General features: G+C 38.1%; 3 protein-coding genes across 3 annotated transcripts; 1 reads left to right on the forward strand and 2 right to left on the reverse strand.

Moving 5' to 3' along the window:
* The first annotated feature begins 345 nt into the window (after window positions 1-345).
* On the forward strand, window positions 346-5516 carry ncf2 (neutrophil cytosolic factor 2). The gene is made up of 15 exons (XM_061094093.1): window positions 346-714; window positions 934-1016; window positions 1168-1276; window positions 1523-1657; window positions 1984-2091; window positions 2286-2345; window positions 2670-2713; window positions 3124-3265; window positions 3379-3444; window positions 3827-3881; window positions 4059-4102; window positions 4239-4387; window positions 4478-4589; window positions 5119-5242; window positions 5344-5516. Exons 1-15 carry the CDS (start codon window positions 541-543, stop codon window positions 5433-5435), a joined length of 1497 nt encoding a protein of 498 aa, XP_060950076.1. The 5' UTR covers window positions 346-540; the 3' UTR covers window positions 5436-5516.
* Window positions 5517-5896: 380 nt separating this feature from the next.
* dph2 (diphthamide biosynthesis 2) lies at window positions 5897-10418 on the reverse strand. The gene is made up of 7 exons (XM_061094094.1): window positions 10244-10418; window positions 9261-9437; window positions 8854-8966; window positions 7915-8135; window positions 7143-7829; window positions 6305-6487; window positions 5897-6151 (listed from the first exon to the last, which is right to left on the reverse strand). Exons 2-7 carry the CDS (start codon window positions 9408-9410, stop codon window positions 6024-6026), a joined length of 1482 nt encoding a protein of 493 aa, XP_060950077.1. The 5' UTR covers window positions 9411-9437; window positions 10244-10418; the 3' UTR covers window positions 5897-6023.
* A 924-nt stretch (window positions 10419-11342) lies between these two features.
* Window positions 11343-16206, reverse strand: mcur1 (mitochondrial calcium uniporter regulator 1; the record flags this gene model as incomplete). Its single annotated transcript, XM_061093936.1, is given in 9 exon segments — window positions 11343-12124; window positions 12415-12529; window positions 12667-12720; window positions 12930-13001; window positions 13096-13137; window positions 13513-13614; window positions 14495-14598; window positions 14693-14809; window positions 16028-16206. Coding segments are annotated over 9 exon segments (841 nt in total), but the record flags the coding sequence as incomplete, so codon positions are not given.

The raw sequence follows: 16206 nt of genomic DNA on the forward strand, positions 1-16206 counted from the left end.
GACACCACAAGGTCATTTAAACCAAGTTTTTAGCCTAAATGACCTCTGATAACCTCCTCGAGCCACGGGACATTGAGGCTTAAAACATGATGTAAATGGCACCGTTTCGAGTCCAATTGAAATGGCTGGGCTTGAGGACACACTTTGTATTCTCATTATGTTGTTTTTATACATTAAAAGAAGAGGTCACCATTTACTTCAATTGTATTGGATAAGTCCGCACAACGGGTTTTTTTTACCTGGACACCACACACACACACACACAAATACATTTATACATCTATCTTAGTGAGGACAATCATTGGCGTATTGCATTCCCTAGCACCTGACCTAACCTTAACCATCCTAACTAAATGCCTAACCCTAACCCTAAAACCAGACACACACACACACACATGCACACGCACAAACACATACACACATTGCATAGGTGGTGGGTTTGGCATAATTTACATCATCACACTTCCTCATCTCACTGCTATAAATCTGTGGAGGTTCCTTAATCTGCTCTGAAGCACTGTGCACCCTGAGCCAGCCACTATGTCTTTTGTTGACACTCTGCGTCAATGGGATGACGCCGTCACCTGTGTTGAAAGAGAGGATTTGTCTGGAGCGTTCAGGATTTTCCTGTCAATCGAAGAACCCAACTCCAAAATTTGTTTTGACATAGGCTGTCTTCATCTTCTTAACCAAGATCTGGATGCTGCTGAAAAGGTACGTCGGACCTATTGTTGTTAAAATGCTGGCTAAAACACGAAATTCTTCTTTAATATTCCTCATTAAAAAGGAAATTCTTATCTGCATGTAGGTGATAATGGCAGAGAAGTATTTTACTGTTGAAAAAGTGCAAGTCATTGAGAAAGCAGAAGTGGAATTTACAGTTTCCCTTCTCTTCAGGAGGAAGTCACAGTGTTATCTAATTGTTCTTCTCAGGCGTTTGATTGCAGCATACGCAGGGATGAGCATATGGCGGTTGCCTTCTTTCAAAGAGGAATCACCTTTTACAAAAAGCAGAGGTATGTTACACCAGTCATCTCAAAAAACTTTTCATATATAACAGCTTGGTTTTATTGTTAGAATAAGTGATTCCTATCACTTATTTTTCTTTTACAATTTTGTTGGTTAATTAAATGCAAAAGTAATAAACTGGATTCTTCCTGCTGAAAGGTATGAGGAGAGTTTGGGTGATTTCCAGCATGCCTTCAAAGCACTGAGAGGAAACCAGCTGATAGATTACAAAGCACTTGGACTCAGATACAAACTATTTGCATGTGATGTAAGTATTTAAAAGCTTGCAAAGTATTATATGATCTTGTTATGCCTTGTTATTATGTTACAAATTATTATTATCCATACATTCTGTCTGCCAGGGTTAAATAGTTCAGAGACATGGAATTTGTTTCGTAGTTTGCAAGTTTTTATAATGGTCTAGTTGTTCTTAGTCAGTCTCAGTTCTGTGTTCTGCATGAGAGATCAAAATAGTGGCAAGCTACTAATTCAATACCAATGTTTCCTGTCACAGGTTCTCCACAATATGGCCCTGGCTGAGGCTCAGCTGGGCAACTGGGAAAAGGCTCAGGAAAACCTTGTGAAGGCTCTCAATAACAAAACAGATGCCAAGCTCAATGCCATTGACAGAGCTCTTCAGTCAACACTGGTCAGTCACAATGTGGCCAATATTATTAAGATATCATCCTAGTACCAATTGAAATTTGTTTTTGTTTGTCAATATCTTTAAATGTGATTAGATTCAAGAAATGGGGTTTTTGCATGACATTTTATTTCATATATTGGAATGGGAAAGAGGTCCATTGACCAAGAGCATTTGCTAATTAATACATACAGTATATACATCAACCGAACGCTACTCTAAAACAGGTGGTCAAGGATAAGCAAAGTACACTGCCGCTGGTAAACCATTCAAAGTGACATTATATTGATCCCTGCATTTGAATTTGACATGTGATGCCATTTCACCAACAGAAACAGAAACTTTTCAAACTGGTCGAGTTCCCATCAAAAGCTCTGTTCAAACCAAATAAGCACTATGTTGCTGAGCTGGAGAAGAAGGACTTTCTGGGCACAGCAAAGGTAATACTTGATGTTCAGAAAGGCTTTACACAGATGTTACTACACGAACACTATTAAACTGTCATCCAGTCCTGTGGAATGTCAATCACACAGCCACTAATGTTATCTTTATATAAGACTTTTTTTACTTAATGAATATATTTGATATCTGTTTTGTGATAGATAGTAATGAAACAAATGTACCTTGTTTTTAGGTTGTTGCCTCTGTGGTTCCTCAGGATGACTTCTCTGGGTTTGCTCCATTACAGCCTCAGGTGACATGGGTCTATGTAAACAGCATAAGGATATTTATGCCTTTCAGCAGCATGTTAAATACATCAGAAAAAACAATACTTATTTTCAAATTCTTCTAAGGCATTTAATTATGCTCACCCTGTTTCGGTAACTTAAATTATAAATTAAAACATTAACTGGCATGTTAAAAAAATTACCATGTCAGATACAGTAGTTTAAATCTTTTTTAGAAAAAAAGAGACTATCACGTGTTGCATTGTTATACCACGCTGGGGACAAATGCTTTTCAAACTGTCTACAAGAATATTGACTGGATGCTTCGTGTTTGTGTTTAAATTTGATAGGTTGAAGATGGACCAACTTGTCCAAAGGAGCCCGAGGTTCTCAGGTAGACTCACAGTTAGCAGTCCCCATTTCACAGGATTCACCATGCAGACTAGAAGATTCTCACTAAATATGCATCAAATTTACAGTAGTCGTTAGTTGTAATTTAGCCTTGTTGCATCAGCTTCAACTGACAGCTAATACTTTTTACATGTGGCAAGATTTGTGAGGGGGCAGTGTAGTGTAAAGAACTAACCCCTTATCCACTGTACATGAAGGATGTCCAAAATGTGTTTAAAATCAGACAATAACAGAAAATGAAACTATTAAAAAATATGAGTAGGCAATTTAAATAATAAAGTATTTTCCACAGAGAAAAATGCTGAATCATTGAATAAATGTAAGGAAGACACCAACCGTAACCGGTTTGCGTACTGTCTCCCAACATTAAGTGGACATCTCCTATCTTCACAGGGCTCTGGAAGGAGACCCCCACACTGTCCTGTTTGAGTTTGTTCCTGAGACCAGTGATGAGTTGGCTGTTGTGCCAGGCAATATTGTGTTTGTGCTGCACAAAGGTGCTGACAATTGGGCATCTGTGATCTTCAATGAAAGAGTAAGAACACCACATCTGCACCCTATATGTTTTCTTTTATAGAAAAAGTGCATTAAACACATTATTCATATTATAATAAAGTTCTAACACATCTCAATTTCTGTCAATTCTAGAGGGGACTTGTTCCCTACAACTACCTGGAACGTTTGGAGATCTCATTGGCTTCTAAACAGAAGGAGGTGAGGAAATAACTTATTTTCCGCTTTTTGTGGTGTGGTTGTCTGCTAAAGTAATGTTAATACCTTTTTTCAGCCAGTAGAGAAGTATGAATCATATAATGTTCTAAAGGTATCTTTATCTTTTTTTAGAATAAATTGAATCTTCCAACATTTAGCTCAGAGACTTTTAAAATGTGTGTTAAGTAAATAATCAGTGGTCTTTGTCTTCCTACTTTGTAAACACAATCTGCTGACTTTTAAAATGGCAAATTGCGTTGTAGGACATGTGGTATTTGTTCAACTTTGTAGTATGGTGCAGGTCACCAGCTCATGTCTGTATGAAATCAATGAGTACTTCCTGTAATTTGAATGGCATTGTTTGGATGGGATTAATTATGGACAGGAAATGCGTAAAGCTCCAAATCGAGAACCTCCAACCAGACCTGAAAGGAAACAAGGTAGACAAGGCTTTTCTTTCTTAGATATGATACAATAACTTCTACAATAGCTTGTGTAATTGATGAAACATGACATCAGTATCGTTATCATCTTGTTGCACAAGACACATTCACAAATTATATTTGGACCCAAAACAAAGACCAAATCTCTTCTCTTTTTCCTTTTCCAAATTCAAGGTCCTACTCCAAGTCACAGCAACAGCGGAGACATAAAATGCAAGGTATGTTGAGTCAAAGCCCGGATTTGTCAAGTCTGACCTGTGAGCCACAAAATGTTCCAACAAGTATGACAGCAATTAAGATTGATTTTCCTATTGATTTTAAACCATCTGGCAATTTTTCTGTTCATATTTCCAGGATGCTCCGTCTCCTGAGGATTCCTATATTGTCAAAGTCCATTTTACATTCAACATCGCAGTGTCGGTACCACCTGGGTCTCAATATGCCATACTGATAGAGAAAATCAGTAAGAAACTGAATCTCCCCTCTACTGCAGTCATCTTGAGGTACACTACACATAAAAAAAACATCTTCATATTTAACCAATGTATTGTGTTACCGCCAAGTTCAAAATTCAATCCTTTCATTTGACATAGTTTGACCTCCAACGCCGATGAACTAAGTCTGATTAGTTCCGACACAGAAATGGAAAGTGTGTGGAGTCGTGCTAATGGTAGGCGCATCACCTTGTGGTGTCACAACAAGGAGGTAAGAAATGGTTAGGTACAGTTTTTCTGAGTGATACTTCAGTTTTCTACAATGGGGATTAAGATGATATCAATATTTATGTATCAAACCTGCTTTTGACTTTTACTGATAGTCTTCAAGAGTTACCTGAGAATTTGCCTTTTTGTCATGGAAAACCAACATTTGTGCTAATGAAGTCTATATTGTGCATTGACACCTGAGCAGCTTCACACAGACATGTTTCATCCTATGTCACGGTCCTGCAATTTAGTTCTTAAACTGTGGTACAGCACTACAGGAGAAGCAAATTGCGTAATTTTTTTAGATAACTGCTATAGAAATAAAGTTGTATTATTGTTATAGAATAATTATATTATATTATCCTGATTTATTCTGCACTGAGCACGACACAGCAGACAACTAATGGTTGTTTTGGCCACTTTCTGAAGTTTAAGTAGAAATATATTGTATAAACCGTCAAACCAGTGCAAACTAATACTACTCCGCAAAAATGGCTGAAGACAAATGTTGATGTGTGTGTGTGTTTCAGTTCCAGCAAACTGATGGAAAACCAAACAATGACATCCACTTGGTGGCACTTCATCCCTATGAGTCATCAAATCCAGAGGATCTCAATTTCCATCAAGGGGATACAATCACATTGCTCTCAAAAGGTGATAATCAGTTATTTTGGCAAAATACCTCCAGAATATTGAGAAATCATTCAGGTTTGATCAGGACTTATGATTCTTATCCATATCTTCTTTTTCTTCAGTTAACCAGGATTGGTTTGAAGGACAATGTAATGGGACCACTGGTATATTCCCTGCATCTTTTGTGGAAGAAGAACCTGTGAATGCCCAGTAACTGTTGTAAAAAAACACAAAAGTGATTAAGGACAGTTACACAGCCTCTACCTTCAAAATATTAATAAAATAATAAATTTGGTTTCAGTTCATTCATTTATTCACATGTAAAGTGCAATAAAAACCGTTATTTTGCAACACCGCTTGTTCACATGAAAATCACTTGCTTCAGCATCCATAGTATGTTCATAATCTAAACTGATAATTATGGTTTGGGTTATTACGACTATCTGTGCAATACTCATGTGAAATAAATTATTACATAACCAGTGTATTTTTTTGATACCCTTCACTCCAAAATTATGAACTAATTTTAGAAAGTCACTCCAACGGATTCATTCAAACAAACATGTTTTGAAGATTATAGGGACCAAATTATCTTGGTTGTCTGTATTATCACGGTAATAAGCCGAAAATGTTCAAAAACTACTGACACACAAAAAACTGAAATTACAAGAGGTGATCCCTGTATCGGTTTATTAATTACTTACATATTCCAAGTCCGAGTACAAGTCATATACTGCACTCTTGTAGCTGCAGTTAGTGATTAAATAATCTATCGATGACCTTGTGGATTAAAGGTTAATTATCATGAAGACGTTCCTTCCTCTTCATAGGCAATAGCTATGCCTCTCCTGCCCTCTACTGCCTTCACCACAGGGGTCTCTCCCAACTGCTGCTCTAAGCCACGCCAGCTTCGTCCTGCCAGAAATGAAGCTGAAAAGACCAAGCAAAAATGTGAAATTGTACATCATGCATTACGTTGCAAAGTGTAAGAGTAAGTGCACAATTCTGCAATAAACTTATGGGTGTATAGAAATGAAAGCAAACACTGCGTGAATTTAACGGTACTTTCTAACTGTCCCATACCAGCAGAGTCTGTGTTGGCTACGGTTAGCGCCTGGTTCCTGAGGACCACCGAGGAGCCATGTGCGGACTGAGCAGGCTCCCTGTTCAACACGCAGCGACTCCGCATAGCTCCAGTGATTAAAGACACGTCAGTCTCATCGCCTTCCTCTTGCTGATCAGCCAGAGGCACATGACTCTGTCCACCTAGATCAAGTTGGAGATAGAATATCTGGACATCATTTCAACTGGCTAATACATAAATGTGTAGAACTCTCATCTGGCACTGTGTGAAAAAAAATATCCAGCTTAATTAACATTTTTTTATCCTTAAATTAATGGACACCCTCCCATACCAAAAATGTAAGGAAAATCCAATTCAAAAGAATGAGCATACATTAATAGGATGATATTAATCCCAGTAGCCACCAGTGCAAACTACATTATTCACGAAATAAACAATTTCCAATTTATAGCAAACTGATTATATTATTCTTTTGTGGTTATTCTACTTTTAAAAAAACAACATAAAAGTTTAACTTTAATAATAATATTGGACACATTTATATCACACATTTTACTTTATAATGTATCTGTTAGATCACTGTTCATGACCCACTGCACAAAATAAAGCAATAATTTCCAACTGTTTGACCTTTTCAATCATTTTACCCTGAACATGAAATTGAAATTTGGTCTGGACATGACCTAGCTCACAGCTTAATTCTCCCAAAAAGACAATTCAAAATCCTCAAGCAAAAATAAATACCCATCCCTCAATAATAATTTCATACAGTCCCTAAATATAAAGTCAAAAAGAGATAATTTAGAGTTTTGTGATATCAATAAATCCCAAACTAACCTGGTATGAGATGTCGAAAGTCCGTGACATATTCCTCTGACCACTCTCTGTTCTTGTTGCACGCCACCTCCATCTCAAACGGCGTCACTACAGGTTTATAGAACTCACCTGAGTCCAACAGTGAGTTCTCCGGACAAGCAATTAACACAAAAATGTCAATTTCCAAAAAGTTTGCAAGTTTGGGCACGTTCAGTTTCCCCATGGCAAACATGTAGCTCTTCTTGCCAGCCCTGACGATGGTCTCCTTCAGCTGCTGGATGATGGTGAGGTAGTCGGCCACCCCCAGTGTTCCAACCAGGATGCCAACCACACTGGCATCTTTGGCCCTTTCTATAGCGTAATAGCGCTTCATTAGCGCACGGTTGATGCTAACTGACTCCTTTCTACCCATCACAGTTACTGGGTCAAAAGAACTAAATGAGCAGCGATTCCAAGTCATCATGAAGTTACGCAGCGTTGCTCCTTCCTGGCCAACGTAGAACATACTGTGATCTGTTATGTTTGAACCACCGTTCAAGGTGAATTGTCTCCCAAACTGACAAATCACCTGGCTGATGTCTTGTTCCGACAGACAATTGTCATGTTTTCTTTTAATCTGGCTGTGACTGAAACATTGCTCCCCTTCGACAACGAGATCTGAGGCAACGAGGTTTGGATACTCCGGAGACAGAAGTTCCAGAAGGTCGCCTGGAATAAAGAAGTGGTGTTGAGTTACTGAGTGGGGAATAATTATTATCTATTTTTACAGGAGAGATCTTGTGTGAGATCTTACCAATCACATGAACATAGTTCACATCATATAAGATGATGATGTGACTCTGTGTGTCAGGGTAAAGTTCCCTGAAGGCAGAGGCGCACTTCTCCACGTCCAGCTGTCTTCTCTCAAACACGTACATCAGGGGAAGCCTTTTAGAGGCGCTCAGGCAGGCTCTGCCATAGTGCACAATGCAGTCTGCTCCAACGTGCTCTGCAGCCACCTCATCCACACAGCAGCTGCTCAAAAGAGTTCAATGAAGTTTAGCAACATCTCAATTAAACAAGCACATTTCAACTCACAATAAGATTAAGGCTCATTTATGCTCAACGTTAGATTTAAACAGTCGAAATAGAGCAGTACCACAGGCATTTTGTAGGGGCAGTGAATCCAATAGATTAAGACATTAGGAAAAAATGTCAACAATAAAATATATTTATTGACTAAGAAACGACAGGCATCAATATGATGTGACTTTGCCTGAGCACAGATACATTAACAAATCCTTTGAAGTAGATGACAGCAGTGACAGCTCAATCCTTTGAAATGAATGAATCTCTTTTCATACGTAAAGGGAGCATATGAGCCTTCAATTAAAACCTTGAAGACAAATCTATGTGCCAAAACATCAAAATAAAATTCATGGTGTGTTGGCAATGGCTAGTTCTTTACGGATGTAACAACTCCCTGTGCTAAGGTATAACATGTTAATGAATTGATAAGCTTAATCTGACAGAAGCTGAACAAACTTTATTTTACAAACACTTACATATGCTATTCTAGGTTCAAAATACAACATGGTTGTGCAGGATCTAAACCTGGAAATCAGCACATTTGCAGAGGATGAAATGACTGTAAAAGGGTGAAAGCCTTGTCTCATCACTTTACACAACGAGCCAAAGCACGTAAAGTGATTTGTGGCATGTGTGCAGTATGAAACCAAGCCTGGTGTGTTACCTGCCATAGGATGTATCTCCTAAAATGAACGTCTTGGCATCACTGTGGTTCTCAATCTCTGCTGCAACTGTGACGGAGTCCACCAACAGCTCATCAGGAAACTGCAGAGCAACCTGAAGACATTTAGGCAAATTAACTTCTCTCACAAATATCCAACTCAACGTAAGCTGTTTCACTGATTCACAATTTTATATTTGTAGAATAAGTCACAGAGCCGTGAAACATTAGTTGTGTGTGTGTTTCTACCCTGCTCTCTTTTATACAGCGTTGAATAAGATAAATATAAAAACATTTGAATTGCATTGATTATTTGAAGAGTGAGACATTTGCATCTGTGAGTTTTTGGAAACAATAGTGAAACGCTCCCATTACCAGAAATTAATATGTAAACTAATTCACATCCTCACCTTTTGAAATTGATTCTGACTGATAAAGTCGCAGGTTTTCTTTATTTGATACAACTCCTCAAGTTTCTCTGGAGGAGTATTTGTCTTCACTGTGACGTCCACCACTCGCTGGAGCACTGTTTCCGAGCTGCTGCTGAACGCGTCGGCCATTATTGCATCGGGAATACTAAACAGTGTCTATAAAAAAAATACAAAAAAACATGAATCCCATGTTCACATTCAATAATCAAACCTGGTATGTATTAGTACAGTAGTGAGGGAAATAATGATGTCAAATTTCAAGAGAAACTCTCATTTAGTCTTCTTAGAGCATTGAAGCAAACATGTCCCAATCCAGTTCTTTATATTTGGGTGTGAGACATTGGGAAATGCTTGTATGTTTAACTAATAAACAGTAAATGGCATTGTTATTAGTTGGTTTGCTTTGTAATTGCATCCTCTGTACTTTGGGATTGTTCAGATGGAAAGCACCAGGATTTGGAGCTATCTAAGAAACTTTTTTCACAAGAATACTTTTTCCCAGAATTCTGAGAATTAAATCTCATTAATATAGAAAAATCAAGAGGAAGTGAATGCAATACTCTTGTGTAGATTAATAAATAGACTCCAGGGAATTGTTAAAACACAGTTTCAAATTTGTAAAACCTGGTCTGGATGGGGGAATAAAATACAGAATCAAATATTCACAAATTTGAAGCTGTGTTTTATAAGTGTGCCTGGATGATCTAGTACAGTGGCTTTTAATGTAGACCTGGTCTGATGTGGTCGAACAGGACCAAAACAATTACAAATTGGTTTTAATCACTATTTCAACCCCCCTGGTCATCTGGTCCAGATATGAAGGATGATCTTGACCTGGTGTGATCTGATGTGAGTCTGTGGTAAACTGCTCTGTTGATGAGGTCAGGAGGGGGAACACTCAGATCTTGAAAGTAGTAGTTCCCTTCAGCACCACTTTCTAACAAGATAAGTCAAACACCTACCTGAGCTTGATCTGTTAGCTTAGCCGCTAGCGCTAGCTGTCATGACTCCTCGGTTTAAGTCAAAACAACCTGTAAAATTAACTCCTGGCGCTTTTCATAAACACATAAACACACACATGTTCCCTCACACTCCACTGAGAGAGCGTGTGTGTGTTTACTGACTGCTGAACCCTGCTCTGACACATACACACGTGGTAGTACACAAGAAGATGACAAACACTTCCGGGTCAATGGGTTTTTCAAAATAAAAGTCAAGGAAAGGTTTATATGAGGCGAGGCTGTTCACTGTTTCAGGATATCTGATGTGTCTCATATACCCATCCATGGCGCATGCTTCTGCAACGGCGACTCCGGCTTTTCACACAGTTGTGACGCAGGACTCGTTGTCATTCATGGTTTTAGAAGCGTTGCGCGTGTTGCCAAGCAATTCCCCACCAGACCACTAGGGGGAGTAATGTTTTTTTTGTCGAGGTCGGCTCTTCTTCGTGTGTGGCACGAAGAAGAGCCGTTTATTTACATCGCCACGGCGGCTCCTCAGAGCCTTTTTCTGGCGGACAAATCCGCCAGTCAGTGACGGGTTATACTAGTGGTCATAGTTTCGGATCTCTTCTGCCAAACGCTCTTCTATTTGGTCCATATTCGTTCTTCTAAATCTTCCGTGGTTTCCGCCGGTATTATCGGGCATGAACCGGAAATGCGACTCCGGAAATGATGTAGTTAGCAGACCAATCACAGCCTTGCCGGCTACGTGACGCTTGCGGAGCTTTGCCATCTAGTTAGAAAAATTGGGCGACGCACATAAGCACGTAAGAAGGGATACGTAAGCACGTACGGGGCCCGGAAGGGCTTTTGCACCCGTGATAACGCAGAAGCATGCTACTCGTCAACAACACTGTTGAGTATGCTAATACAACATTTTCATGTTATTAAGTAGAAACACACATACTGTAAATTACATTTTCTGTTACAATATTGTTATCAGTCTTTTTCAATTCAGTAAATCCGGTCTTGTGCAATGAATAGTCTTCAACAATACCATTATCAAAATCATGTTAGCTCAGTGCATATTTATTAAATCATTTCATTAAAATAACACAAGTCAAAAAATCCAGTTAAAACAGCTAGAAAGTTAAAATAAAATAAAATATATGTTATAATATAGTGGTTACATAAATTACATAAATCCCTTTTGAGATCCAGACCGACAGCTTATTTTACAGCATATTATGCCCATAAATAAAATATTTACATACCCCTTAAAAAGTTTCAGTTCAGCTCCAAACACTATTATATATCATTCATAAAGGTAGACTTGACTGGCACTTCTTTATCACTGTGCACTGTTGAGAAATTAAAAATCAACAAAGTAACAGCAGATGAAATATCTCTAGGCAGCTAAAACATCAAGTATTTGCTATTAATTAAGCGATTGTATGTCTGTAAAAAACTGGTGTAATTGTGTTCCTTCCTTTGCTTCTTCTTCTCAGTTTATCATATCAGAAAATGATGATGGGAATAAGGTAATAAGGAGCACAAACAAAAATTCGGATCAATGAAATGCAACAAATTAAGGTCAGACGTGAGAAGGAATTGGTCTCTGAATGCTGACATATTCAGAGGAGATGTTGAAAGTTCATGTTTTACCACAGGTAAACAGTCCTTATGCCCGGGGAGAGAAGGTTAGAGGTGAGCAAGGTCAGAGCTAGAGGACGTTGTGTTCTCCTCTGATGGCCCACCCTGATATCCAGTGCAGGGCCTAGTAACTGGTTGAAATGAATACTGGGCTTTCAGAGGAATGCTGGAGTTTCTGTGTACTGATAACAGTTTACATCCAAATACGATAGAAACCAAGGACTACAGTGAGACATGTGAACACAGAACCTAAAGGAGAAAAGAGCATAGATCATTCATTTTGTAAAATTGTTATGCTTTAATTTCTAAACACGTTGCCCTATGAATACGATATGCAATATCACATACATGTATTTCATATGTATGTAGAAAACAAACAGCCTTTGTGGCATTGAGGGTTAAAAGTCCCCGACTATAAGACCCCACTTAAATCCCCACTTCTTTACCCTTTAGAATAAAATCAATAACCAACAATAACCCTTAAAACTAATCATCAGATTACATTGTTGCGTCAACAGTGCACAAGTGCCAAGTCCCACCTGCAAGGTATTTTATTGTATCCAGTTTGTGTGACTCCAACATGGTTTTCAAACCGGCCGCTTCAGTGTCTATTTTCATGTTGGTCTGGGTCAAATGACGATCTTGGTCAGCAGTCTGTAAAAAAATACAAGGGAATCACGGATAAGCCCTAGTTAACACCGACCAGATGTTTATAACACCTGCTTCTGTCCATGGATGCACCTACTGTGATAATTTAGGAAAACATGTAGGTGCACTGCATATGTACAAACCATTTCCATGATTTCAGTTCGCATTTCCAGAAGCATCTTCTCGTGCTGGGATTTCTGGAAATTATAAAAAAATATTTATTTAGAGGAGGAACACAAGAACCTGACCTGCCAGTTTCACATTTTATGTATAAGCCCATCATCACTTTAATTCTCAAAGTTTAGGTATTGGTTATCATTAATAACTAGGAGACAGCTAAAAAAGAGAAATCAACAGATTTTCAAACATCAACTTAATCCAATACATGATTTCTTCAAACACTTACCAGTTCCTTTACACGGCTTTTCTCTAAATTCATGTCCAAAATAGTGTCTGAGCGAACTTTATTCATGATATCCTGCAAGGTGAAGACACACAAAGGAAATTCCTAAGAAATGTTTGTAACATAAAATATAAAACCTAATCTGATGTGAGTAAATCTAACCACTTACAGACAGTCCGACTTTCAGCTGCAGTATTTGGATCTTGAGTTTCTGGGAGGAATTTTGAAAAAAAAAACGAATGAATCAAGATGTTTAAACAAACATATTGCACAGTTCACAGTACACAGTCATTCATGTTCCCACTTTAGGCAAACATGTCAAACATAAAGCAACTAAATTATAACAATCTTCTGCTTCCACTATCATCTGGAATCACTGATTTTTATTCATATTAATTTGCATTAATTGTGCATTTTGCTTTTAAACTAATGGTCAAAAGACATAGTATACAACATTTGGATAAGCCCTCAATTTAATATGAACCTAAACATGTTTACGCTTCAACTTTACAGTAGATAGATGGACGAATATACATTGATGGGAATTCAGTGACCGTCATCAGCACCGCAACGACATAAAATGTACCTCGTTCTCTGCCAGCAAAGTGGAGAACTCGCTCTTCTCAAGAATGATCATGTCCTTCTTCACAGATGAAATCTGAGACATCACACGCTGCAGCATTATCTCCTGCCAAAAATCACACAACGCATACTAGAGTTAAAACAAACACTAAATACTGCAAATGCAAACCTTCATTTGGTGAATCACTGGGCATGAGTCAAAACTCTTTGGAAGCAATTTACTAATATGGAATAATTGTAAATAATTCACTTAACTGACGTTGTAGTGACTGAGTCCAATAAATAAGGTCTCTACTGGTTGCTGATTGAGCTTTGTTTAGACGTGTACTCGTAATTAAATGAAATCTGTCTTTCAATACATTTTCCAAACAGACTTTCAACCAAAACAAATTTCAAAAAGCGTCAAGCAGTCAACAGAAACTCTGATTACTGGCCTGAACTAAATTTGTCTTTGAAAAACCCCAGTCGTCAACACACATCCCGTTCTCCTCAGGACGAATATACACTGGAAATTACAAATCAAATGTATGTTCCAACAGACATTATAACTCTTCTTTTGTTCACTATGGTTTAATAGTTAGACAGCTACAATCTCTTTGCACAATGTGAAATAAGACATCCCTGTTTCTGGCACTAAATTTCAAAAACTGCGCAAAATCATATTTATATCTACAGCAGAAGTTTTAAGTATTGAATTTGTTGCCATAAAGGTGTGCACAAAAACCTTTCACATTAAAATACAAAATATATATTTGTCTTTTATTGCAGTGAAATGGATAAAATGTGCCATATCCGGGTGCTATTTATTTCATATTATATAAATTCCTACTTCGAATAAAACAAAATGGAGATGGTGAAGTTATGAAATGTCAGCTAAAATTTGAATTATTTTCATAAACAAATACTGTTCCACATAATTACTAATCATGTGCTTGACTAAAAAGTTAACCCTGTGTGATCATGGTTCAAATGCACAAGATACAAACCTGCTGCACTTTGGTGACCATGTCGTTATAGATGACGTCCATGTTGGAGGCGGTCATCCTCACCAGCACTTTCACCATCACCTCAGCTTGCTGAGTTGTGAAACCTGTTGATGTTTAAAAAAATACATATTGATGAGAGAAATCACCAGAGGTTATCAACTCAGAACAAGTAAAATGAGGCAACAGAAGAAGCCAAACCATTGTCTTCAAAGAGTCGTACCACCGCATGTGTGTCAAAAAACAGCTTCCTGCCTTCAGAGTTAGGTACTTCTGGTTTCAGATCGTACTGGAAGGTTCTGACGGAGGTGCTCAGCTCTGAAATCCACATAGAAGAGATGGTGGTTACAAAAAAAAGTTATTACCAAACTTTTAGCTTCAGCCATTTCCCCCTTTGTCTCATTTTTGCATTCCTTACAATATATGTTTTTAAATGGTTGTCACAGATTTCACACTTTATTAATACTTACTATATCAAACTAGACATAGTGTTTATGTTTTACTGGATTAACTAGTAACTAAAGAACATTGACATTAGTAACAAAATGTTATACTGATTTAACAAAATCTGAAACTTCACATAATGTCCATTAGAATCAGAGCAAACATGAGCAGTGATCAGGTAAGGGTTGGACAGGTTGAACTAAATTTAAAATGTAAACAGTTCATATGCACACACACACACACACACACACACACACACACACACACACACACACACACTTGGTGCATATTGCATAAACACTGTTTATGCGGGTAAAGGTTTCTAATGAAAACATGCAGGATCAGGGTCTGGCTTTACACTCACTTGTATATAAGAGCTGTAACCATAGAAGTGTGTAGTTTGTAATCTGTGGACGTAATACTTTGTTTGTTGGTCTATAATTGTATGTCTTTTCTTTACTGTGTCTATATTCCTCATAAAAATTAGGGGATCTGCCTAATGATAAAATATATTTATACTGAATGTCAGGTGGGGTGTGTTCATAGTGTATCACAGAGAGTGGATGAGCATTAATACTAGTGAAAAGTGTAATGAGCAGAGGTGACCAGGCCTTTTCTGTCAGGACTCCCACCTCTAACAAACTCTTGAGCCTCTTTTAAATGTCTCTTAAAAATACATTTTATGTGTGCTTTCTCCTCATTTTTTATCTCACTTTATATTCTAATATTTATATCATGTTTCATTTTATCTTGTTTCTACTCTTTTCTCATTTGTAACACTTTTGTTTAATTCTGTATCTATGCACAAATGCTGTGTGATCTTTAAATTGTCTTTGAATCGTTTCTTATCCTCTTATCGTGTCCTTGGTTTGACTTACATTTTAAAGGTGATATATAAGTAAAGCAGTTTTTTTCCCAATATTATCATATTGACCAGTATAATGAGGTGTGGTTATGGTGTGCTGCATTTGACCTCTCTGACCTGTAGAGGACTTTTATTTTGCCATTCATTCGACAGAGCTGATTTGACGATACAAGTTATTTGTTTTGCGGCAGTGTCTTTATGTTCAGTGTTGATCCTCCTTCAGTTACCTCTGACAGACATGTGTGCCCCGGCGGAACCTGTGAGATCCTCGGTCCCAGCAGCTCGCCTCTGTCCCCGCGGCTGCTCCTCAAAGCCGCACCGAGCTGCCGCAGCGAAACCCCGGAGACTCCGTGATGTGTTCACGGTCGCCACGGTGGCGGAGGACCTGCCCGCTCTGTTCCGGTTA

This window comes from Limanda limanda, chromosome 20 (genome assembly GCF_963576545.1).
Source record: "Limanda limanda chromosome 20, fLimLim1.1, whole genome shotgun sequence".
Taxonomy (NCBI): domain Eukaryota; kingdom Metazoa; phylum Chordata; class Actinopteri; order Pleuronectiformes; family Pleuronectidae; genus Limanda; species Limanda limanda.